The sequence below is a fragment of the Oncorhynchus nerka genome, linkage group LG28, assembly GCF_034236695.1.
Source record: "Oncorhynchus nerka isolate Pitt River linkage group LG28, Oner_Uvic_2.0, whole genome shotgun sequence".
Lineage (NCBI taxonomy): Eukaryota > Metazoa > Chordata > Actinopteri > Salmoniformes > Salmonidae > Oncorhynchus > Oncorhynchus nerka.
The window spans coordinates 28,224,305-28,249,824 of NC_088423.1; the positions used below are offsets into that span (position 1 = coordinate 28,224,305).

Here is a 25,520-nt window from a genome sequence, read left to right on the forward strand (position 1 = left end):
CAAATCCTAATGATGTGGTCCTCATTCCGTACGCATGAAATAACAGCCCTATACAGCTGTTCTTTAGGTTTCCGTCTACCTAGTACCTCATCAGTGGAACAACGTGTGCCTGTGCCATCTAACCTCAGAGACATTCTGACCAGCTACTGAGGCAGGAGACGCAAGACTCAGACACAGTTCCCTCTGGTTCGGCATTGATCGTCCTCTGCATAGACAGAGATTTATCCCTATAGTACTCTACTGCCAAGCCCACACAGACCCACACCCATCAAGTCCCATAATATCTCACCGAGACTGAACAGGATCTGGCTGATTTGTATTTAAAATCTGCAAATATTATGCCTTGTGCCGACATTTTATGATAAACTGATTACAGGAGCAGTATACGGTATCTAATAAGTATACCAAGTCCTAGTAGGGAGAGACTAGGCTACTACTACCACCGTTCCAGTTGGAAAAGCCTCAAAACCAAGGTAATGACTGAACACTACTCCCTATAAGAAAAAAAATAGTCAACTATGATGCAGTTTCCCAGAATGGTTGACAAGACCATGTTCATGCTCCCCCCTGCATACCACTATACTATCACATTCTAGATCTAATGGAAACTTAGGCTAAATCCACCATGATCCTTCACTCTGTGGACTTTGTGATACACACTGAATACACCGAGTACATGCATTCACGCATGCACTGAACACACATACACACTTCTACCCAGGCCATGTCTGTAAGTGTAGACTCTTTATCTTGTCTCTAATCTTTTCCAATAAGCATTTTGACCAGAGCTCTAAGGGCCCTGTTCAAAAGTCCTGCACTACATACGGAATAGGGTGCCATTTGGGGTGCAGACAGAGTTGCTCCCTGTCACAGTGAATCTAAAGACTGATTTAAATCACTAGAAGGACTTTACCTCCCTGTCACAGTGAACCTGGAGACTGATTTAAATCACTAATAGGACTCTCCCTCCCTGTCACAGTGAACCTGGAGACTGATTTAAACCACTAGTAGGACTCTCCTTCCCTGTCACAGTGAACCTAAAGACTGATTTAAACCACTAGTAGGACTCTCCCTCCCTGTCACAGTGAACCTGGAGACTGATTTAAACCACTAATATGACTCTCCCTCCCTGTCACAGTGAACCTGGAGACTGATTTAAACCACTAATAGGACTCTCCCTCCCTGTCACAGTGAACCTGGAGACTGATTTAAACCACTAATATGACTCCCCCTCCCTGTCACAGTGAACCTGGAGACTGATTTAAACCACTAATAGGACTCTCCCTCCCTGTCACAGTGAACCTGGAGACTGATTTAAACCACTAATAGGACTCTCCCTCCCTGTCATAGTGAACCTAAAGACTGATTTCAGCATATCGATTGTGCTACCAGGGCTGGTAAAACCCTGGAACATGGTTATTCTAACTTCTGCGGCGCATATAAGGCCCTCCCCCGCCCTCCTTTTGGAAAAGCTGACCACGACTCCATTTGGTTGCTTCCAGCCTACAGACAGAGACTAAAACAAGAAGCTCAACGCTGGTCCGACCAATCTGATTCCACGCTTCAAGACTGCTTCGATCACGTGGATTGGGATATGTTCCGCATTGCGTCCAAAAACAACATTGACGAATACGCTGATTCGGTGAGCGAGTTCATTAGAAAGTGCATCGGCGATGTTATACCCACAGCAACGATTAAAACATTCCCAAACCAAAAACCGTGGATTGATGGCAGCATTCGCGCAAAACTGAAAACGCGAACCACTGCTTTTAACCAAGGCAGGGTGACCGGAAACATGACCGAATACAAACAGTGTAGCTATTTCCTCCACAAGGCAATCAAACAAGCTAAGTGTCAGTATAGAGACAAAGTAGAGACGCAATTCAACGGCTCAGACACAAGAGGTATGTGGCAGGGTCTACAGTCAATCACGGATTACAAAAAGAAAACCAGCCCCGTCACGGACCAGGATGTCTTGCTCCCAGACAGACTAAATAACTTTTTTGCTCGCTTTGAGGACAATACAGTGCCACTGACACGGCCCGCTACCAAAACCTGCGGGCTCTCCTTCACTGCAGCCGAAGTGAGTAAAACATTTAAACGTGTTAACCCTCGCAAGGCTGCAGGCCCAGACGGCATCCCCAGCCACGTCCTCAGAGCATGCGCAGACCAGCTGGCTGGTGTGTTTACGGACATATTCAATCAATCATTATCCCAGTCTGCTGTTCCCACATGCTTCAAGAGGGCCACCATTGTTCCTGTTCCAAAAGAAAGCTATGGTAACTGAGCTAAACGACTACCGCCCCGTAGCACTCACTTCCGTCATCATGAAGTGCTTTGAGAGACTAGTCAAGGACCATATCACCTCCATCCTTCCTGACACCCTAGACCCACTCCAATTTGTTTACCGCCCCAAAAGGTCCACAGACGACGCAATCGCAACCACACTGCACTAACCCATCTGGACAAGAGGAATACCTATGTGAGAATGCTGTTCATCGACTACAGCTCAGCATTTAACACCATAGTACCCTCCAAACTAGTCATCAAGCTCGAGACCCTGGGTCTCGAACCCGCCCTGTGCAACTGGGTACTGAACTTTCTGACGGGCTGCCCCCAGGTGGTGAGGGTAGGTAACAACATCTCCACCCCGCTGATCCTCAACACTGGAGCCCCACAAGGGTGCGTTCTGAGCCCTCTCCTGTACTCCCTGTTCACCCACGACTGCGTGGCCATGCACGCCTCCAACTCAATCATTAAGTTTGCGGACGACACTACAGTGGTAGGCTTGATTACCAACAACGACGAGACGGCCTACAGGAAGGAGGTGAGGGCCCTCAGAGTGTGGTGTCAGGAAAATAACCCCACACTCAACAAAACAAAGATGATGATTGTGGACTTCAGGAAACAGCAGAGGGAGCACCCCCCTATCCACATCGACGGGACAGTAGTGGAGAGGGTAGTAGGTTTTAAGTTCCTCGGCGTACACATCACGGACAAACTGAATTGGTCCACCCACACAGACAGCATTGTGAAGAAGGCGCAGCAGCGCCTCTTCAACCTCAGGAGGCTGAAGAAATTTGGCTTGTCACCAAAAGCACTCACAAACTTCTACTGATGCACAATCGAGAGCATCCTGTCGGGCTGTATCACCGCCTGGTACGGCAACTGCTCCGCCAATAACGGTAAGGCTCTCCAGAGGGTAGTGAGGTCTGCACAACGCATCACCGGGGGCAAACTACCTGCCCTCCAGGACACCTACACCACCCGATGTCACAGGAAGGCCATAAAGATCATCAAGGACAACAACCACCCGAGCCATTACCTGTTCACCCCGCTATCATCCAGAAGGCGAGGTCAGTACCGGTGCATCAAAGCAGCGACCGAGAGACTGAAAAACAGCTTCTATCTCAAGGCCATCAGACTGTTAAACAGCCACCACTAACATTGAGTGGCTGCTGCCAACATACTGACTCAACTCCAGCCACTTTAATAATGGAAATTGATGTACAAAATGTATCACTAGCCACTTTAAACAATGCTATATCAACTCTATATCATCTACTGCATCTTGCCATCTTTATGTAATACATGTATCACTAGCCACTTTAAACTATGCCACTTTATGTTTATATACCCTACATTACTCATCTCATATGTATACTGTACAATATACCATCTACTGCATCTTGCCTATGCCGTTCTGTACCATCACTCATTCACATATCTTTATGTACATATTCTTTATCCCTTTACACTTGTGTGTATACGGTAGTAGTTGGGGAATTGTTAGGGTAGATTACTCGTTGGTTATTACTGCATTACTCCCTCCCTGTCACAGTGAACCTGGAGACTGATTTAAACCACTAGAAGGACTCTCCCTCCCTGTCAGTGAACCTGGAGACTGATTTAAACCACTAATAGAACTCTCCCTCCCTGTCAGTGAACCTGGAGACTGATTTAAACCACTAGTAGGACTCTCCCTCCCTGTCACAGTGAACCTGGAGACTGATTTAAACCACTAGAAGGACTCTCCCTCCCTGTCACAGTGAACCTGAAGACTGATTTAAACCACTAGTAGGACTCTCCCTCCCTGTCACAGTGAACCTGGAGACTGATTTAAACCACTAGAAGGACTCTCCCTCCCTGTCACAGTGAACCTGAAGACTGATTTAAACCACTAGTAGGACTCTCCCTCCCTGTCACAGTGAACCTGGAGACTGATTTAAACCACTAGTAGGACTCTCCCTCCCTGTCACAGTGAACCTGGAGACTGATTTAAACCACTAGAAGGACTCTCCCTCCCTGTCACAGTGAACCTGGAGACTGATTTAAACCACTAGTAGGACTCTCCCTCCCTGTCACAGTGAACCTGGAGACTGATTTAAACCACTAGTAGGACTCTCCCTCCCTGTCACAGTGAACCTGGAGACTGATTTAAACCACTAGTAGGACTCTCCCTCCCTGTCACAGTGAACCTGGAGACTGATTTAAACCACTAGAAGGACTCTCCCTAGTAGGACTCCCTGTCACAGTGAACCTGGAGACTGATTTAAACCACTAGTAGGACTCTCCTCCCTGTCACAGTGAACCTGGAGACTGATTTAAACCACTAGAAGGACTCTCCTCCCTGTCACAGTGAACCTGGAGACTGATTTAAACCACTAGAAGGACTCTCCCTCCCTGTCACAGTGAACCTGGAGACTGATTTAAACCACTAGTAGGACTCTCCCTCCCTGTCACAGTGAACCTGGAGACTGATTTAAACCACTAGAAGGACTCTCCCTCCCTGTCACAGTGAACCTGGAGACTGATTTAAACCACTAGAAGGACTCTCCCTCCCTGTCACAGTGAACCTGGAGACTGATTTAAACCACTAGAAGGACTCTCCCTCCCTGTCACAGTGAACCTGGAGACTGATTTAAACCACTAGAAGGACTCTCCCTCCCTGTCACAGTGAACCTGGAGACTGATTTAAACCACTAGTAGGACTCTCCCTCCCTGTCACAGTGAACCTGGAGACTGATTTAAACCACTAGAAGGACTCTCCCTCCCTGTCACAGTGAACCTGGAGACTGATTTAAACCACTAGAAGGACTCTCCCTCCCTGTCACAGTGAACCTGGAGACTGATTTAAACCACTAGAAGGACTCTCCCTCCCTGTCACAGTGAACCTGGAGACTGATTTAAACCACTAGAAGGACTCTCCCTCCCTGTCACAGTGAACCTGGAGACTGATTTAAACCACTAGAAGGACTCTCCCTCCCACTCACAGAGACACTTAACCACTGGCTTCAGTGAATCATCAGATGAATGTTGACTGAATAAAAATCGACATAAATCTTACCAATGTCTCTACAATGTCACCGTTGTTACAACCCCTCTCTCTTTCACACACACCCCACACCCCACAGACACACACAGTGATAAATGGTGAAGGATGCCTGTTGTGAATTTTTATTACCACATCCTCCCAGACACTCTTCTTTGCCTTTTTGTCCTTGCTGGGCTTACAGGGCTCCCTGCCACACCCTCGTGTGTGTGTGTGTGTGTGTGTGTGTGTGTGTGTGTGTGTGTGTGGTGTGTGTGTGTGTGTGTGGTGTCTTTACGAGCAGAGTGTCGGTGGCCGTCATGGAGGACACAGATGTGGAGCCAGCAACAGTAAAAACAGACCCATAAAGACACTGAAAAGAGTCCTTTACGAGACCAGCACAGATGTGGAGCCAGCAACACATGCATTCAAATCACTGGAGCCATTAACTTCTATACTCCATCCCAGTCAATGTCATCCCATCTCAGCCTGACTCTCTCTGGGGTCTGCCCTTGGGTTCTTCTTATCTCAGACACCAAAGGGCATATCTCAAGAATCTGAGTGACTTCCTCTCCTTATTGATGTGAAAGAGCTGGATAAATGAAAGTAAAATCCCAGTAGACATCATCCACCATACTGCTTCATTTACCCTGTTTTCAAATCATGTTGATGAATGTAGTGTTTCATTTTATTATTTTTTTAAGAAAAAAAAAGGTTTTCTTAAGGACTGAAACAGTCGGAATCATTTCTGGAATTTTCATATATGACAAGGACAATGGCCAATACAGAAGTGAATGATTCCAACCAAATTATATCCACATTACTGAGACATAAAAAGGCAACAATCAGTCCATGAACACTTTGTGATGACTTAACAGCTCCATTGACTTCCAGCAGTAAACTCAGCCTTCCCCTCCTTCCCACCCCTCCCTATGGGCTTAATATAATTATTTTAGTAGAAACTTTACTATCTCAGGGCATCAGTGTTTAAACATAAAGTAGAAGACTTAAGTGGGAGCAAAGGGCAATGTTATGACTGAACCCTCATAGTAATCACAGCTTGAGGAAATGGCTGTGCTGGCAAAGTGATATGATTACTACAAGCTGAAGTATGAGGAAACAGGCCATAGAATATCTAATCATGGGTTAAGTAAAGCTGTGTGAAGGTCTATTCATATTGGATGAAGGTTTTCAGGGGCAGGACAGGAAAACACAAAAGAGAACGAATATTCACCACACATACACTACCAGTCAAAAGGTTGGACACACCTACTCCTTTTTCTTGATTTGTACTATTTTCTACATTGTAGAATAATAGTGAAGACATCAAAACTATGAAATAACACATATGGAATCATGTAGTAACCAAAAAAAGTGTTAAACAAATCAGAATATATTTTATATTCTTCAAAGTAGTCACCCTTTGCCTTCCATGACAGCTTTGCACACGCTTGGCATTCTCTCAACCAGCTTCATGGGGTAGTCACCTGGAATGCATTTCAATTAACAGGTGTGCCTTCTTAAAAGTTAATTTGTGGAATTTCTTTCCTTCTTAATGCATTTGAGCCAATCCGATGTGTTGTGACAAGGTAGGGGTGGTATACAGAAGATAGCCCTATTTGGTAAAAGACCAAGTCCATATTATTGCAAGAACAGCTCAAATAAGCAAAGAGAAACCACAGCCCATCATTACTTTAAGACATGGAGGTCAGTCAATCTGGACAATTTCAAGAACTTTGAAAGTTTCTTCAAGTGCAGTTGCAAAAACCATCTAGCGCTATGATGAAACTGGCTCTCATGAGGGCTGCCACAGGAAAGGAAGACCCAGAGTTACCTCTGCTGCAGAGGATAAGTTCATTAGAGTTACCAGCTTCAGAAATGGGCAATTAACTGCACGTCAGTTTGCAGCCCAAATAAATGCTTCAACTGTTCAGAGGAGACTCCGTGAATCAGGCCTTCATGGTCAAATTGCTGCAAAGAAACCATTACTAAAGGACACCAATAAGAAGAGACTTAATTGGGCCAAGAAACACAAGCAATTGACATTAGACTGGTGGAAATTTGTCCTTTGGTCTGGAGTCCAAATTTGAGATTTTTGGTTCCAACCGCCGTGTCTTTGTGAGACGCAGAGTCGGTGAACGGATGGCTCCCACCGGGAAGCATGGAGGAGGAGGTGTGATAGGGCTTTGCTGGTGACACTGTCAGTGATTTATTTAGAATTCAAGGCACACTTAACCATCATGGCTACCACAGCATTCTGCAGCGATACACTCCCACTAAGCGCAAACCAGATGGGATGGTATCATTTGTTTTTCAACAGGACAATGACCCAAAACACACCTCCAGGCTGTGTAAGGGCTATTTGACCAAGACGGAGAGTGATGGAGTGCTGCATCAGATGACCCGGCCTCCACAATCACCTGACCTTAACCCAATTGAGATGGTTTGGGATGAGTTGGACTGCAGAGTGAAGGAAAAAAAGCCAATAAGTGCTCAGCATATGTGGGAACTCCTTCAGGACTGTTGGAAAAGCATTCCAGGTGACTACCTCAAGAAGCACTTTTTTGGTTACTACATGATTCCATATGTGTTATTTCATAGGCTTGATGTCTTCACTATTATTCTACAATGTAGAAAATAGTCAACAAAAATAAAGAAAAACCCTTGAATGAGTAGGTGTATCCAAACTTTTGACTGGTTTGACTGAGCTGATTGAACTGGAGTTGGAAGTGTATTTGACTGTTATTGAACCTTGTTTGTCAGCGCTCTGCGATTCAAAACTAACAGCCACAAGGAAACTGCTATAGTTTTCAGTTTGGGAGTGACAGTTGACTTTCAGTCAACACTCAGGTAGTGGGTTGTTGCCTTTCTTCATGATTGTAACCTATCACCAGCTCACTACCTCTGTTACATAAAAAAGACACAGACTACACAGTGAGATCAGATGGACGTTTACCACAGTGGGGAAAGGTGAAAGGTCATTAAAACAGGATACATGGGCGCTGTGGAAGGAGAAAGCGACCTGAATGTAATCCTGAGAAGGCCTTGCTGTCAAGGACAACACCAACAGACAGACAGTAGGAGCTTGGGCATAGCCTATTTGTAAAACTGACAGAGACACACGCGGACGGCGTTAGCTATCTGAGCAAATAGTGAATAAGCCAGAATAAAAGACGAGAAAGCAGACTGTTTATGGACGCCCGGTTCTTACTCTACAGCCCTTTCAGAATTAAAACAAACATTTTTAACTTTTGCCAAAAGTTATTAGGTCATTGTTTCAAGCTCTGACTGGGAACAGAGGCACACTTTGTTAGGAGTTCCATCACCATAGAAACACATACAGAACTGTGCCACACACTCTGAGTTTACGTCAGATATCAAAAGGATGAAAAAAATCTATCCATCAAAACAAAATGCCTTGCACTGACAAAGTCTCAAAACCAATACATTATTACATTTACACTACCAAAATGATGTGGACACCTGCTCGTCGAAACATCACATTCCAAAATCATGGTCATTATTATGGAGTTGGTCCCACCTTTGCTGCTATAAGAGTCTCCACTCTTCTGGGAAGGCTTTCCACAAGATGTTGGAACATTGCTGTGGGGACTTGCTTCCATTCAGCCACAAGAACCGGTGCCCCCACACATTGACTCTGTATCAGTACCCCCTGTATATAGTCTCGCAGTTGTTATTTTACTGCTGCTCTTTAATTACTTGTTACTTTTATCTCTTATTCTTATCTGTATTTTATTCAACTGCATTTTTGGTTAGGGGCTCGTAAGTAAGCATTTCAGTGTTGTATTCAGCGCGTGTGACAAATAACATTTGATTTGAAGAACATTAGTGAGTTCGGGGACTAATGTTGGTTGATTAGACCTGGCTCACAGTCGGCGTTCCAATTCATCCCAAAGGTGTTTGATGGAGTTGAGGTCAGGGCTCTGTGCAGGCCAGTCAAGTTCTTCCACACCGATCTCGACAAACCATTTCTGTAGGGACCTCGCTTTGTGTATTGGGCCATTGTCATACTGAAACGGGAAAAGGGCCTTCCACAAACTGTTGGAAGCACAGGATGTCTAGAATATTTTTTGTATGTTGTAGCGTTAAGATTTCCCTTCACTGGAACTAAGGGGCCTAACCCTTTCCATGGAAAACAGCCCCAGACCATTATTCCTCCTCCAACAAACTCTGCACTATGAATTGGGGCAGGTAGCATTCTCTTGGCATCCGCCAAACTCAGATTAGTCCGTCGGACTACCAGATGGTGAAGTGTGATTCATCACTCCAGAGAACGCATTTCCACTGCTCCAGAGTCCAATGGCGGCGAGATTTACACCACTCCAGCCGATGCTTGACATTGCGCAAAGTGATCTTAGGCGTGTGTGCGACTGCTCTGCCATGGAAACCCATTTCGTGAAGCTCCCGAACAGTTCTTGTGCTGACGTTTTTTCCAGAGGCAGTTTGGAACTCGGTAGTGAGTGTTGCAACCGAGGACAGATGATTTTTACGCGCTTCAGCACTCCTCGGTCCCGTTCTGTGAGCTTGTGTGGCGTACCACTTCCCAGCTTAGCCGTTGTTGCTCCTAGATGTTTCCACTTCACGATAACAGCACTTACAGTTGACCTGGGCGGCTCTAGCAGGGGAGAAATTTCACGAATTGACTTGTTGGAAAGGTGGCATCCTATGACAGTGCCACGTTGAAAGTCACTGAGCTCTTCACTGAGTATGGGATCCCCATACTTTTTAATATATAGTGTATGTTCTGATGTCTCAAAGATATGAGTTATGAGTCTGTGAAGAAAACATCTAACCACATTTGTTGAGCAAAGACCCAGACATCTGACTTCATACAAACAGACACACTGTTGTATAGAGATGCCAGAGGTGCTTTTCGGCATTAAAAAGAACAGTCAGTGTAGTGTTTAACGGTATATCGGTACCACAGCAATATCACAGTACCAAAACACCACGATACCTATGACACCAACATTTTAGAATACCATAGTACAGTTTCATATGATACTACCGACTTTTTCAGCCCTACCGATCTAAAGAACCTGCTGGCGCCTGCTATAACATGTTTATAAAGTCAGTTGTGTTTATAAATTCAGTCAAATTTAAGTAACAGCCACTGGTCTCTTCTATGGGCAGAGCCAATAATATCCACTTCATCCCCTACCAGCCCTCAAAGCCAATTTATATTTGATCCGAAAATGTGGTCGGAGGCGCCGTATGGATGGTGTAACCCATTCGCGGAGCCTCGTGAGCCATGCAGAAGCCAAATTACAGAGCTCCGTACTGCATCGATGTCTCCAAAATGTTGTAACAATGCGGAGGGCTCCGTATAGCTCCAGAATGACCGTGCAGCGCCTTTCACTGACCTGCTTTTCTCCGTCTGCTCTTCATGTGCGTCTATTCCTCTGTCGGTTTAAAAATATACATAATGTAGGCGTGATTGCGAGCGGGGATGCAGACCCAGATGAGTCTTCTGTTGTTAGATTTGTACATGTATTACATTGGAGCAGCGTGAAAAGAGAGCAATGTTGATAGGCTACATTGTAACATTTCATCGCATGTAATACCCTAGAGCACAGGCCAGTCTGAGTAGACTACACAAGTTTACTGTCCTGCAGCCTCATTGTCAGAGGGGGAAGAGTCTGTGTCACTAATTCTGTGACACAACATTATGACATGTCTTCAGGATAAGAGCTGTGAAGATGCTGACCTCCTTCTCGTCAGTCATCAACACACTAAGGGATGGTTTCCTGGACCTGGATGATGTTTAGGCCTCCTCCTAGACTCCTCCTCCTGCTCTAGACAGAACGCTTATTCCTCCCCGCATATGGAGTTTTAGGAAATGGGCCAATAGTGACCTGAATCCTGACACTTCATTCCACAAACAATGAACCCTGTAATGTTCCTTGGAACCAGACAGAGTAACCAGGTGTTAGACTGAAGAAAGGTAATAATGTAACAGAGAATAAGCCCCTATTTGGCCCGGTTCCCAAAGTGCTCACTGTAACCCGATGCTCAGACAACTTTTAGATCCCTCATCACTGTGATACATTGACCATGGAGGCAGGTAGCAGATAAACATGTTAACTACATTCCAATGTTTGTTTTTATTAAACAGTGGGAGGAAGGTTGGCATTCGTTTCTAAGCTATTATGTGATATTATAAAGGGACGGAGCATGGTTTAGACCTAGTCATTAAAATGGCATGTTATGGTTAGAAAGCACAGTGCTTCTGTCCTCTATCCTGGCTGTCTAGTGACCACCAAGCCCAGAGGAATGCAGAAGACTTCAGTTTCACAAGCTTCCCTTTCCTGGGAAGTTTAGAAGTTCCGGGTGTTTCCAGCACACTCCACCCAAGGAGCCTTAACCCCCATGAGATTGAGTGATGGTACACATACACACGGACACCGACGTGTGCACACACACAAACGGGTGCACACACACGCTCGAAGCCTCGAACACACATTCACGAGCATGCACATACATACATACACACAGGCATGCAGACACACATATAAACGCATGCACACACACACTCCTACCCTTACCCCTGGGAGAGAGGAATGGTTTATAGTACTCCCACCCCCTCTAATCAAGAGTGATGGTGGTGCGTGGGTCATTGAGGCCAGATGAAAGCCATTTCCTCTCTAGTCTAACCAGAGTATGTGCAGTAGGTCTAGCGGAGAGACGTCTGATGCGCCAACAAACTGAACCAAAGACAAAAAACGTATGTTTCAATTCATTCTTATCTTCATCCATAATATAATAATAATACCAGGCCGTGTTTCTATCTCCGAGCATGTGTTATCAGTGTTATATGAAGCTAAGTCAACGTCCCCTCAGGAAGCTGAAGCTTCAATAATAACAGAAATACTAGAATACTACATCACCTGGTTACTTCTACCTCTGACCAGCAGTGAGAGAATAAGGTTCAAATCCAATAAAAGCAGTCGACACACACACACACCCACAAACCATGCACACACACACACCCACAAACCATGCACACACACACACCAGTGTGAATAAGCTGAGGGGTGCAAGATCTGTGTGTAATTGTTGGCTGTGATCCAGTGTTGTGGGTAAACTCTACAGGTCAATAAATGACCCAGTCTGTATGATTCTCACCTAGGGAGAGTTTCCTGCTGAATGGGAAGAGGATGTAGCTAACAAATGATCAGGGACACCGAGGGGTCATATTAGAGAATGGAGGGTGAGGTTGTCTTTTCCTCTCTGGACTAATAATAAAGCAACTGAGGAAATAGCTATCAAGTCACCACATACACACATACTTTCTCCTTTTTCCATTTCTCACACTGTGGGGTCCATGACCAGGACACACAGAGAGTGAGAGCGAGACCCATGTCTAACAGCATCAGGTCACACTGGACTGGTAGCATGAAAGATGGAGCTTCATAAAAAGGCCTTTTTTCTTTGTAAAAACGCCACTGGCCCAGCCAGTCTGGCTGAATCAATGGACAACAGGGAATAGCTAGGCCTATTCTGACAACTCTTGGAGGAAAATGGTTTGTGCTACTTCATTATTCAAATCCAACACATTTCACCATTCAGTGTGCTTAAACGTTTGTCAAGCCAAGCTACGCCTGACTGGCCCTGTTGAATGCAGAGTCCGACCACTTGTAATCATCCTCATCTCCACTCAGAAACACTACCTCTGTACTGTGTGTGTTCTTCTACAGGGAGAGAGTGTGTGTGCATTCTACTTCTTTTACAGGTACATGGTGGTTCAACTGGGCTTTATCTGTATATGAGGAACACCTAGAAACACAGCATGCACGCACGCACGCACAAACAGGGCTTTTTCTGTTTAGGAGGAATACCTAGAAACATAGCACGAACGCCCGTGCACACACACAGTCTGAGGATGGAACACCTGGAGACGCTGTGCTTATATGAGCCGGTTGCCTTAACTACGACCCCAGTTAGCCCAGAAGTTGCCACCTTTGACCTTAGCTGCATGATCACGACAGGGTGCCCAAGCCACGTGGCAATCACACACATATGCACAAACACACACAGGGTGGGCAGTTTAACCCCAGTAAGTCGAGGGGATGTCATGGCTAATAAGAGGACATCTGGTAGAGTTACGACCATTAGTACGGCTCCGAGTCTCGGACCAAACAAACCAATGAAATCAGACTCCCTATGTCTTAAAGTATACAAGCACTTTCATCTCCAAGATGTGAAGAAAAAGGACAAACAGAAGTTCTCTGTGTTCAGATAATGATTGATTCAAGAGGGAAGCATTGCAGAAATGAGTTGGAAGCAATGCATACATTTGTGTTGCATGTGTCCTATAATTCTACATCCTCTCATCAACTCAATGTATAGGCCTAACCCAATACTTCTCCAATTAAGTTTTTTCTTCTTCATCTATTTGCATTTTATAAGGTAAATAAATTGAGAACACAATATCATTTACAACGACGATGTCGAGAAGAGTTACATTGGATTGAATAACCCAATTGGAAGCTCCACATTCAAATTCAATACCACGACACTGACAGTGACGACATAGTCTCTTGTTGCCCTTGACAGTGGAGGATGAGGGTTAAATTGTGTCGGAGGACACAGGATACCTCATTACACCACAGGGCGACTCAACATTAATGTCTTACGTGCATATCCCTCCGCCTGGCTGTAGCCTCGTACCAGGAACTATATTCAGAGTGAGGTGCCGTCCTAAATGACACCCTATTCCCTACATTATGCACTACTTTTGACGGGAGCCGTGTGGGCCAAGAACAAAAGTAGTGCACTATAGGGAATAGAGTTCCATTTGGGACGCATATTAGCCTTCTCAATAATGCAGAGGCAGCTAACAGTCATTGTGATGGATGAGGGAAGCCTCTTATTTCACCTGAGGAAAAGAGTTGAACAACAACTAGGTTCTTCCATGACAAGGCTATTAGTATTAGGACATAACAAGACTGATGAGAGTGCCCCTCCCCCATAGTAGAATAACAGTATAGCCTAGGACATCTATTTGTATGGTGTCACCATTCTCTCAAAAGACCTTCCTTCCAACCTCATGCTTTACTTTACCACAATTGTTCAGGAACCGGATGGCTTCTGTGATCAAATGTTTTTTTTTTTTTTACAAGTTACACAAAACAGATACGTATGGACAGAAAAAACAAGTGTCAAGACCAAACAGTTCCCATCCCACCCTCCACCACAAGACTTGCCCAACCCAAAGTTAGATTAGTGGTTCTCAATAGCAGTCTTTTTACAGAGTCATACATTGATGAAAGAGTAAATCTGTTTATTTCACTCGCCCCATGCATGCGTCCTACAGATATTTCCATGTTTATTATGTCCATGAATGATAGCAGCCACTGCTGTCTGCTTAAAGAATGAGGAGCCTGCCAATGTGAGGCTACAGTCCAAAAAAAATGTGGCTGCTGTTAATTCAACCAGCCAAATATGTCGCTATTTGACAGATAAGTCTACAGTAGTGTCATCATTTAACAATAAAATGAATGGTGAACATGGTACATTTCTACCCATTATGTCAGATAGACAGGATGAGACAACAGAAAAGTCAAATCCCTGGGCACTCCCAAACCAAAACCAAACCAAACTCTGGTCCAACCCAAACTCTGGTCCAATTACTCACAATGCTACATATGGAAAGGTCTTTCTTCCATGACATATGTGAAGGGATAGGTTTATGAGTCTAACGCCAGTTCTAACCACTCTTCTGCTCTCTCAGTTGAACTCAGAAAGCTCTTTTCGCAGAGCTCAGTGAGATCACTTGCTCTGTTTTTCTGACAAACATAGCTGTCCAATCATTCAATCATTCCAATAAAACCCTCTACAGTTTCTACTCTTTGTATAGAAAAATCTGTTCATGATTTCATAAGCCTTGAGGCTAGCCTGAGGCTATGAGAGAGAAAGAGCGAGACAGAGAGAGATGAGTGTTACTCCAGCGTAGGAGGTCAACTCCAGTACCAGGGGGGGTCCATTCCCAGAAAGACAAAACAGAGCCTGTTCATTCTCCAGCTCACCCCATCCCTGTTTCCTCATTCCCTTAACACATCAATCCTTCACCCTCACCACCCACTGTCTCCCTCCACTCATCCCCTCCAAACACCCCAACTCCTCAATCAGTCACCCAAACCCCTTCATCTCCTCACCCATTCCGTTCATCGTCCTCCCCTCTCCCCTCATCGTCCTCCTCTCTCCCCTCATTCTCCTCCTCTCTCCCCTCATCCAAACAGTGGTGGCACCAGTACACCATCAGTCTTCTCTCCCCATTAGCACTGACACAGTGATAATCAGACAGACCGAATGAGGAAACTAACCCCGCCTTATAAATGACAGAGCTGTGGTGATCGATTCTCACCTTTCCCTCTCTCTGTCGCTCTCTCTGGGCTAAACTTCTCCAAAAAGTTATAATAAGAGTTATGTTACTACCAGTAGATTATCTAAACCCACCACTGCACTGAGGTTTACTGTCATCTCGAGCTCTCAATTAGAAAAGAGATGGGACTTTGTGTTAAACAAGGGTTAGGCCATATTCAAATAGGGTTCTTGCTAGGGTTTTTGCGCAGTGTCTTAAGAAATGCCTAAAATAGGCTAATCAAATAGTTTGGTTAGCTGGTAACGTCATTACAAATCCTACCACCCGATTTCCTCCAGTGAATAGAAAGAGAACAGCCCTCTCAGTTAGGAAAATTGCATTCTAGTCACATTCAAAACGTAGGAAATTGTCTGGTTAAAAACTCCATAACAAATTTTAACCTGGAAAAGGTCAGAAGGGCCATTTCCAAGTTGGAGCGTGTTGAAGTCAATGTCAAGGTCTTTCTCGGTATCTGCTATAAAGGCATCAGGCTTATATAGTCCCTCGCTGGCCATAAAATGAAAGGACATTAATCCTGAAGGACTGGGGTTGTTAGGGTGGCTCTGGTTGGCAGCCAATGGAGGACTGATTCACTGCTGACCGCCTTGTAGTGAAAAGGCAGTAAACCAACCTGCAGGGACTAATTTCCAAACAAAACACTATCGAGTAGAATCAGTCTGATCAGAAGGAAGAGAAGGGTGTGTGTGTGTGTGTTTGTGTGCACGTGTGTCTGTCAGTCTGCCTGTGTGTCACTATGCATTTATGCACGCCCATGTGTTCGTGTTTTTAGGGTGTGCATAACAATATCCTTGTCCCCCATGTGGTGAGTGTGTATGTGGGAGTTTGTTGTGAGTTGAAGCTTATTAAAAGGCGGTTACAAGCTCCACTCCATTGATCTACATGCTTGCGTGCATGTGGGAGGAGATGTTTTTGGGGGCAGCAGACTCTTTCCGTTGCGTTCCATCCAGTGAGGAAGTCCGCCTTGTGGAATGTATATTCACTAGGGGGTTTGGGGAGGCAGCGGAGCTTACCAAGCAAGAGGGTCGAGGCACTCTTTCATTATTTATTTTTATTTTTAACTCTAGCTAGTGACAGCATTTGAACTTCCGGATCCAGTGTTACATGCCTGTTTATAAATAGTAGCTAGCTGGCTACATGTCAGGCTAGTCTGGTCTATGCTTTACAACGCTACTTTTTAGCCACAGAAGATGAAGCAAACATGTCTCTCTATGAATGGCAATAGATTGAACTACTCAGGAGAATAAAAAATTGCTGACAAAATGGTGAGTTGGTCCAATGAAGAGAATACACGAGCTGGAGAATACACGTCTGTTGTTCAACCCATGTGAAGCAATGATGAGGAAAGACATTTTCAATACTTTCGGATGTCGGATGCCAGATTTGAGGACTTGCATCAGCGACTTCCCCCTAACCTCTAGCACGAGTGAACTCACAGCTTGACCGTCATTGCTTCAGGAAGGCTGTCTTTGACATGTTTTTTTTTGCCAGTGGCAGCACACAGAAGTGTGCCACGCAATCTGGCATGTCCTGAAGGAGGATTTTGTTGCTTATCCCTCTGTGGCAAAAAATGGGCTTCACCATGGTCGACGTGAATGCATAGCCGAGAGGGAGATGCGGGAATCTTTTCCAGAAGCAAGTTGGGCTCCCAACTCATTACAGGCCATCTGCCACTACCAAGGTCAGAGAGCTTGCCGGGGACCCAAACACAGAGCCTATGTTTTCGTGGAAGATGAGGCATTCCCTCTGATGGTAAATTTAATGCGACCATATCCAGGTAAGATACGCTTAATACATGTGACTGTACATATGTGAAAATTATTGCATGGACATTGTAATTATATGCCTCACATAAATGTGATCTGGCATCCCAGTAAGTGGACGGGGGCCTATGTCCAAAGCATTGGCTGCACAGATGTTACAGTACACATTTGGCAGCCTTCATGTTCCTGTTCAATACTAATAGAAAAGCTTATTTTATTCAAAGATTCTTCTGGCTTTAATGGCGACAAGAAGATCTACAACTATCACCATTCAATAGCCAGAAGAATTTCAGAGAACTGCTTTGGGATCCTTGCTGCAAGATGGAGGATCCTGAGACGAGCCCTTGAGGTTGCCCCAGCTGTTCAAGTGCCTTTTCAGGATACTGCGATCACGTGTGGCAGCCTACAGTAAATGTTGGAGTGTGGTTTGGAAAACGTGTGCACATACACTAAGTGTACAAAACATTAGAAACACCTTCAGAACAGTCGCTATGCGTCGGGGCATGGACTACAAGGTGTTGAAAGTGTTCCACAGCGATGCTGTCCCATGTTTATTCTAATGCTTCCCACAGTTGTGTCAAGTTGGCTGGATGTCCTTTGGGTGGTGGACCATTCTTGATACACAGCAGTGTTGCAGTTCTTGACATAAACCGGTGCGCCTGGCACCTACTACCATACCCCATTCAAAGGCACTTGAATAGTTTTACCCTCTGAAGGGCACACATACACAATACATGTCTCAAGTCTTACAAATCCTTTTTTAATCTGTCTTCTCCCCTTTATCGACACTGATTGAAAAGTTGTCTGGACTACGAGGGACCTCCGCCGACGACTCAATCTGCACCCATCGCATCATTGTCCATAACAAACAGGGTAGGCAGGGGTATTAAGGGTGTGCAACATTTATTTTCTGTTAAATAAATAACATTTTTTAGCAAAGAATTTTTTTTTAGTAAAGATCTTTGTCGAAAACGTGTTGTGATTGGAGCTCTGGATTTTCTACACTGCATTTTTTAAACAATGCAGTGTAGAATCTTTTAAACAAGATGTGCTTTAGAAATAGCAACTTGGATTAAATATGACGATGTTTGCCTTTCCGTGCTTTGTATAGCCTCTACTGAATATGGTGCAAATGTATGCTCAGATATGTCAACTTCATGTGAAGAAGCACAATGATTTTCGGCACCTGAACAGGTAAAATTATTTGTCCGCTGGGCATTTCATGAGTCGAATTTATCCCATTTTCTATCAGACATATGAGGATGAAAATTACATATCATGTAAGGATATCTATTGAAATTATGAAAAAATAAATAAATACGGATACATAAATGATTAGGTGATGACTACAGATATGATACATTTCTGAAAATATATGGATCTGCCTAATTATAAAGGCTTAGATATGTCAGCATGTTGACACATACCCTTTCCAGAGTTAGAATATTAGACAAATATGTAAGCGGGTGCACACGCATCAGATGTGTGTCTTGAAAATATCTCACCCCAGATATCTCCCTGGACTCATATGGTTTTGCAACTCCGGGAGAAGAGGAATAGCAGAGCGGCATGCAAAACTGCATATGGGCTCATCTGGAAAAGAGAGGCTATGTGTAGCTAAAGAAGCAAATTCATATCAACCCATCATGTGTTGGCTAAATAGTAAGCCCAATGTTGCAGTAATGTATCATCACCAGCCAATGTGATCACACTATCGCACGCTTTCTCTCCTATCAAACACCCACCAGTTATTTTGGCTCTAGACAGATAGCCTACTAGCAATTTGTAGTTGCATGCATATTAACCCATCATTTTCTTAGCTAAATAAGGGCCTTTAAATATTTACCTGTTAAGTCAGGAAAAAAATATGAAATGGCAGTGTGCATTAGAGGCCATTGCGGGTCCCATATGGACCCAATATGCATAAATGTATACAAAATATATAGAGACCGGATCCAAGGACAACTAGACCCGTTCCATATATACCTGATCGGATTCAGACTGGTCCGATCCAAGTGAGGGAAGCAGCAGAAAGTACATTTTTAAGCTACTTTATTAACCGGAGCTGATAAAGCGTGATGGGAGAAGAGGTAGAGAGAGGTGACACTTTAGCAGGGGCTGCGCTGTGTGTGTAGACCACTGTGAGTGTGAGCAAGTGACATGGGGAGCAGGGAGGGATAGACAGCAACTAACCAACCCGACTCACGCCATAGTAGACTAATAGCTGCCATAGCTAGGTTATTTATCATCCAATATGAATACGTAGTAGCTACCTGTCTTGAGCGCATCAAACAGGGAGAAGCTAGTTAAGCTAGCTAGCTAGGCCTACAGCTACAAACAACAACTCAGAATATAAAGTAGCAACCTACTTGTTAGGCTACAGCGACCAAGAGCTTTCATTCTTCTTTAACTTTTAATTCCATCATTTTAATTTCATCTTCCATTGATTAGATATTTCCTAACTTTTGCCCCATATGAAGGCTCTATGACTGTAACAACTGCTCCCACGTGGCGCATCTCAGTGCAAGAGGCGATACTACAGTCCCTGGTTCGAATTCAGGCTGAATCACATCCGGCCGTGATTGGGAGTCCCATAGGGAGGCGCACATTTGGCCCAGCGTCGTCCGGGTTTGGCCGTCATATGTTCTTAACTGACTTTCCTAGTTAAATAAAGATTAAATTATTTAAAAATTAAATTCCTCTTTGATGACTTATGATTGGATGACAACAACAACACTGTGAAAAGCAAAGAGCAGCAACATAAATGACAATTTCTCTCTCTCCATCTCTACTGTTAGCAGTCACGTTTGGATCTGTATGGGTCCTTCCGGACAAGTCAGTTAAAATTACACATACAGAGAAGCGTGACAATCATATCAGATCAGATCCGACTCATGACATTAATTAGAATTCTGCATCTGGACCTACTCAGGTCCCAGATATTCGGGTACAGGTGGATCCGTGAAGACCTCTAAGTGTGCGTTCCCGGGCTAGGTGCCATAGAATTTCAGTGACAATAGACTAGAACAGCACAAGGACAGAACTACATACATTTTAAGCATTTCCTTTAAGCTTTGAGAGTGATAAGGACAAGTTTAATGTCAGACAACAACAGAATGTTCATTTATTTAATGCGTGCCAAAGCTGGTGAAAGGGGAAGTTTTATACTGAGGCATTGGCAGGACGTTTAAACATATTAGCACATTCATGCCTCAGTTGGCCAAAATAAAAGTACAGGCGTTGTTACTGGCAATACCATTAAGATGTACAGAAAAAGGCAGCAAAAAGTTGACATGGTAAAGTTGGCAGATTTTCGTCATGGTATGTATGACAGGGATATTTCTCTCTATTTCTGTCCTATAACCTGATCATACCATAATTGGGTCCAAAATCCACACAGAGGTGTGATTTACACTTACTATACAACCCATGAGATCATGTCATACATATATGGATGTTCAAAACACCATGCACAATATAGCTAGCTGAAAATTATTTTTAAAAATATAGCTTTCTGAAAGTAATAAGAGAGAGAGAAGCCTATTTAATTAAGGCTGTACAGAAGTAGGGGTGCTGAGGGTGCTGCAGCACCCCCTAAAAAAATAAGAATAAAAAATATATATAAACACTTTTGTTTTTTTTATCAATATTTTTCCACAAAAGTAGTGCACTGGGCCTATACTAGTATTAGCGGACCAATATAGACATTTGTAGTGGAGGCCAAAAAAATGACATAGGTGCAAAGTCATGGGCAAAGACACAAAACATCCACATCAAATTAAATGTTTTTCTTGATCAAATAACATGGAAAACAACCACTTTTTGTGAAGTATTAATGTCCTATCATTACAAACCACTTAATTACTATATTGTACAAAGGCTGGTCATCTAGGTTTGTACCTGCAGACTTTCCATTACCATGTAGAAAAACAATACACAATACAGTAATTGAGACATCAAGTGGTTTGTGGTGATGTGACTCAGTTGGTAGAGCATGGCGCTTGCAATGTTACGGTTGTGGGCACGCCCGGCCCACTCATTAGGCGTCCGCCTATGGTGGCAGATTGACGAGGGCGGCATTTTCTGAGCTAAACTGACCAAGACACACCTCCAACAACAACACATAAAACCTCACACAATTCTGTCCCAAAACAATGACAATTTCTCAATCAGTGGCATAAGGGCTTTTTAGGTGAGCGTAGATTCCGCCCTGTGATAAGCAGTGCCCACTTTGTCAAAGGAAGTGCAAAATATTGTCCATTCTCAGCATGCCTCTTCAGGGTGCTGATGGAGAGACGCATCGCTGTGGTGCTCCAGCAACGTTCCGTCAAAAAGATCATCCAACATAAATCATGTAGCAGATATAGGACATGGTAGAAAGAGTATGTGGCCTTTTCTGTAGCCTACAGGCTGGAGATAAAATGTATGACAATGTAATGAGATGGACACATCAAATAGCCTAACCTAAATGGTGCCTAATCAACAACAAAACATGTGCTGTCATGTTCCCACTGTGGAAACACATTGCAAATAGGCTCACGATAACTCCTGATTAAGTTGGGTATCAACATCCGAAAAATAAGTATTTTCAACTTTCATTCAGAACCAAAATTTAACCTAACTTCAACGTCTGGAAAATATGTTTTTTACACGTCTTTTCAACATCATTTTGCTTACTGGGGATATTTTTGTTTTGCGGGGCAGCATTTTTTAGTCTCGTTTAAGGAGGCAGAACAGCAAGGACCAGCCCTGGTTGTGGGTTCAATTCCCACCGGGGACCAATACGAAAAAGGAATGAACAGACCATTTCAGTTTTCACATAAAAATAAGTTCCATTTGCAAAGTATTTTAAGAAACTGGAAAGCATATATCATGCAAGTATTTTTATATTCCACAAGTATTATCAGATTAACTGTTTTGTACAGATAATTATCAGTCATGTACAAATAATGTTAAACAGTCAAATACATTTAGTTTTTTAAAAGTCACACTGGGCCTTTATTAGTCCTGTATTAGAAACCAATATATATATCTGCAGGGCGGCCAAATTTTTTATGCATCCCCCAGTCCGGAAACAAATCGCAGTATCCCCGCCCCCAAACTTCATGCAGCAATGAGGGTACCCAACTAAAGGTAGTTAGCGCCTATTGATTTTTTTCTTTAGCGCCTATTGATGAATGCATCTACTTCCTGGGGAAAAAAATTAAGAGCCCTGACGCTTGCTGTAAACATGAACACGCAACGCTTGCTGTACAGTTTTTTAAACATAAGGAACATATCTTTCATATCAGGCAGAAATAATTTTCACACAAAAAAACACGAGTTCGACTACCATTATGAAAGCGGTATAATTAGCTTGCGCCAACCACCTGTGTGTATGCTAACTCGAGAAGTGTCGTTTGGTCAAATGGAGCCATAGCTGTATGGAACTGTGCAAAACTGCTACAGTAAGTGTATTTTGCGTGATGTATTGTTGTCTTTACCTTATTGCCCTTTGTTCTGTTGTTTGTGCCATGTTGTGTTATGTCTTGCTGCCATACTATGTTGTTGTCTTAGTTCTCTCTTTATTGTGGTGTTTCTCTTGTCGTGATTGTGTGTTGTCCTATATTTTTATTTTATTATTTTTATTCCCAGCCCCGTCCCCGCAGGAGGCTTTTTGCCTTTTGGTAGGCCATCATTGTAAATAAGAATGTGTTCTTAATTAACTGACCTGTCTAGTTAAATAAATACAAAATATTTTAAGGATTCATTCTTTCTCGTTGATGAAAGTGCCACATACTGTATGCTTCGAAAGGCGTATCGCAAGCGATGATTATTGACGTTTCGAAACATTAAAACACAGCTTCGGGATTGTAGTTCACATGAGCCAGTCGTGGGAGAAACTAATCGCTGAAACTGTAGGGAGAAGGCAGAATACCGCCTGTTGATCACTCGCCCATTGACAGTTGCTCAGGCTTTTATTTTCATTAGCCTACATTTTCTCTCTCGAGGCTGAGTGCTGTGTAAACAAAGTATTTCCCAAAGAGTCCCTATATAAATTCTGGAGAGTGGGGACTCAAGTCAATACTTATCAATGGGGTTAGATCATTTTCTTATGGAAGAAAATCATCATTTATTGTGCGCCATGATGGCAATGGCATTCATATATATTTTGTTGCACATACATGTTCTCATATGTAATCTAAAAATAATCAAAGTATAAATAGTAATGGTAGAATAATAATTCCGGCACATACCCACTGCTTTGATGACAAACCCTTTAGGTGACCTCAGCGCTCTGCGCATCCAAGCTTCCCTCAACACCTCCAGGTTGTTGGCATTCCCATGGACGAACAGGACCAAATTCTCCATCCATCCGTGGAAATAAACTTCAGCTACCGCTTTCACAAGTCTTTTGTTCCAAAAACTGCGCAGATTTTGCGCTTTGAAATCCGTAAAAATCTCCTGACCACTCGCACTGTTCACGTTGTATTTCCCTCCACCGGTGATTATCGAGCTCTCCTCTTCCTTGCAGAAGACCAGCGCGAGCGAGGCGGTCGACAGTTGGACGATCCGCTGTTGTTGTGACATTTTTGTTATCGCCGATTCGCTCGATTCTAGGAGAAATATCATGCTACAGACATCATCACACAACGAAGCACGTATTTCCCACCCTAAATACCCTTGGAACGCTAGAATTTGTAAAACATTCCGACAGTGTCCGTCGGAGCTGTGCCAAGTGATCTGAGCGGAGCGCAGACTGTGGTAGTTTCTCCTGCTTCCAAGGTAACCAGTGGTGAATCTGGCAGAGGAGGCGGAGGGATCAGCTAGTTGTGACAGGGCCAATAAAAGTAGTCTTAGGTTGGCTATTGAAGTGCAATTCAACTGGAACTTGACAGACAGGTGCGAATCTCGATTTTTACCTATATACTGTCTATGGCTTTTACGCATTGGCATAATAATAATGCGCATATTATGTAGTCTAAGGCTGTCCTTATACAAGAGAGCACTCTAAACCCAAATACACTTGCCATGTTGCCTATAATACACTTCTTACAATGTAATTATTTAACACATGTTACACAATAGCACATTAATGTCTAATAAGAGCTGGTATCAAAATCATATTCTGGATGACATTGAAATTGGGCCTACCAAGGGGTTTTTCTGAAGTCAATAATATTCAACAGTTCTTAGTCATTTAATTGTGTAGGCTCCATAATAATATCATGAATGCAAGACTTTATGCAAGAAGAGATATGTACAAATGCCCTTGCTCACAGAACACATAACACAGATCTTGTTTGTTCAGAATACATCAGTAGCGCAGGGTAAGGTTTGGCAACAGACCAGCTCCAATGCTTCCTTGTAAAACACTTGGTTCCTGTTCAAGGTTTTTCTTATAAATGGTTGCTACATCAGAAAGAACATGGGATAGCTCAGAGCCAGGCTTGAAAGCAACTTTTGTTAAAGGCTAGGTCCTCTACATAAGAATAAACTCACTAGACTGTGCTGCTCGGGGTTACTTGCTTCCAACAGACAAATAATTTGATTCCGATAAGAACATTTTTGCAAAATGGTGCCATAGTTCTTTAGTTTTGCTACATGGAACGTACATGCAATGCCACAGGTTACAAGAAAAACTAACTCCGTGGCTCTAATAAAAGTTTGGTAACCACTGCCCTATATAGATACTGTAGCTACAATGAGAACCATTCCCTCCCAAATGCTTTTACTACAGACACCCCCATTAGACCAGGCTTAGGCCAGGCTCCAACTTTAAGCAGGCCCAGTCAGAGCCACAGATAGACAGATATAATATCAGTCTTAGAGAGCCCCTAAGGTCTGTCTATAGTTTCAGGGGCACTCAGAGCCCTGTAGAAGTAAAGGGGCCACCCTGACTAGCGGTGGTATTAAGCTCAGTGCTGGAACAGGATATTGTGTTTCCTCTGTACATGAAAAGGATACATCACCCAAGCTACACTTGGTGAATTATGTGCTGTGTTTTACCCGCGGAGGAGGAAGGGGATGTGAGGGGAGGGGAGAGGAGTGCAGTTACAAGGCA

At 43.6% G+C, this 25,520-nt stretch overlaps 1 protein-coding gene and 1 long non-coding RNA gene across 2 annotated transcripts in view; one reads left to right on the plus strand and one right to left on the minus strand.

Annotated features, from left to right (window-relative positions):
* Nucleotides 1-24,246, minus strand: part of LOC115113084 (storkhead-box protein 1-like) — a 44,899-nt gene extending 20,653 nt beyond the window's left edge. The window contains 1 exon segment of the mRNA XM_029640308.2: nt 23,713-24,246. Within this exon segment, the coding sequence (XP_029496168.2) occupies nt 23,713-24,088 (376 nt within the window). The 5' untranslated portion in view covers nt 24,089-24,246.
* On the plus strand, nt 16,582-20,172 carry LOC135565554 (uncharacterized). The gene is made up of 2 exons (XR_010461673.1): nt 16,582-17,490; nt 17,701-20,172. It is a non-coding gene; the product is annotated as an uncharacterized LOC135565554 (long non-coding RNA).
* Nucleotides 24,247-25,520: the final 1,274 nt, after the last annotated feature.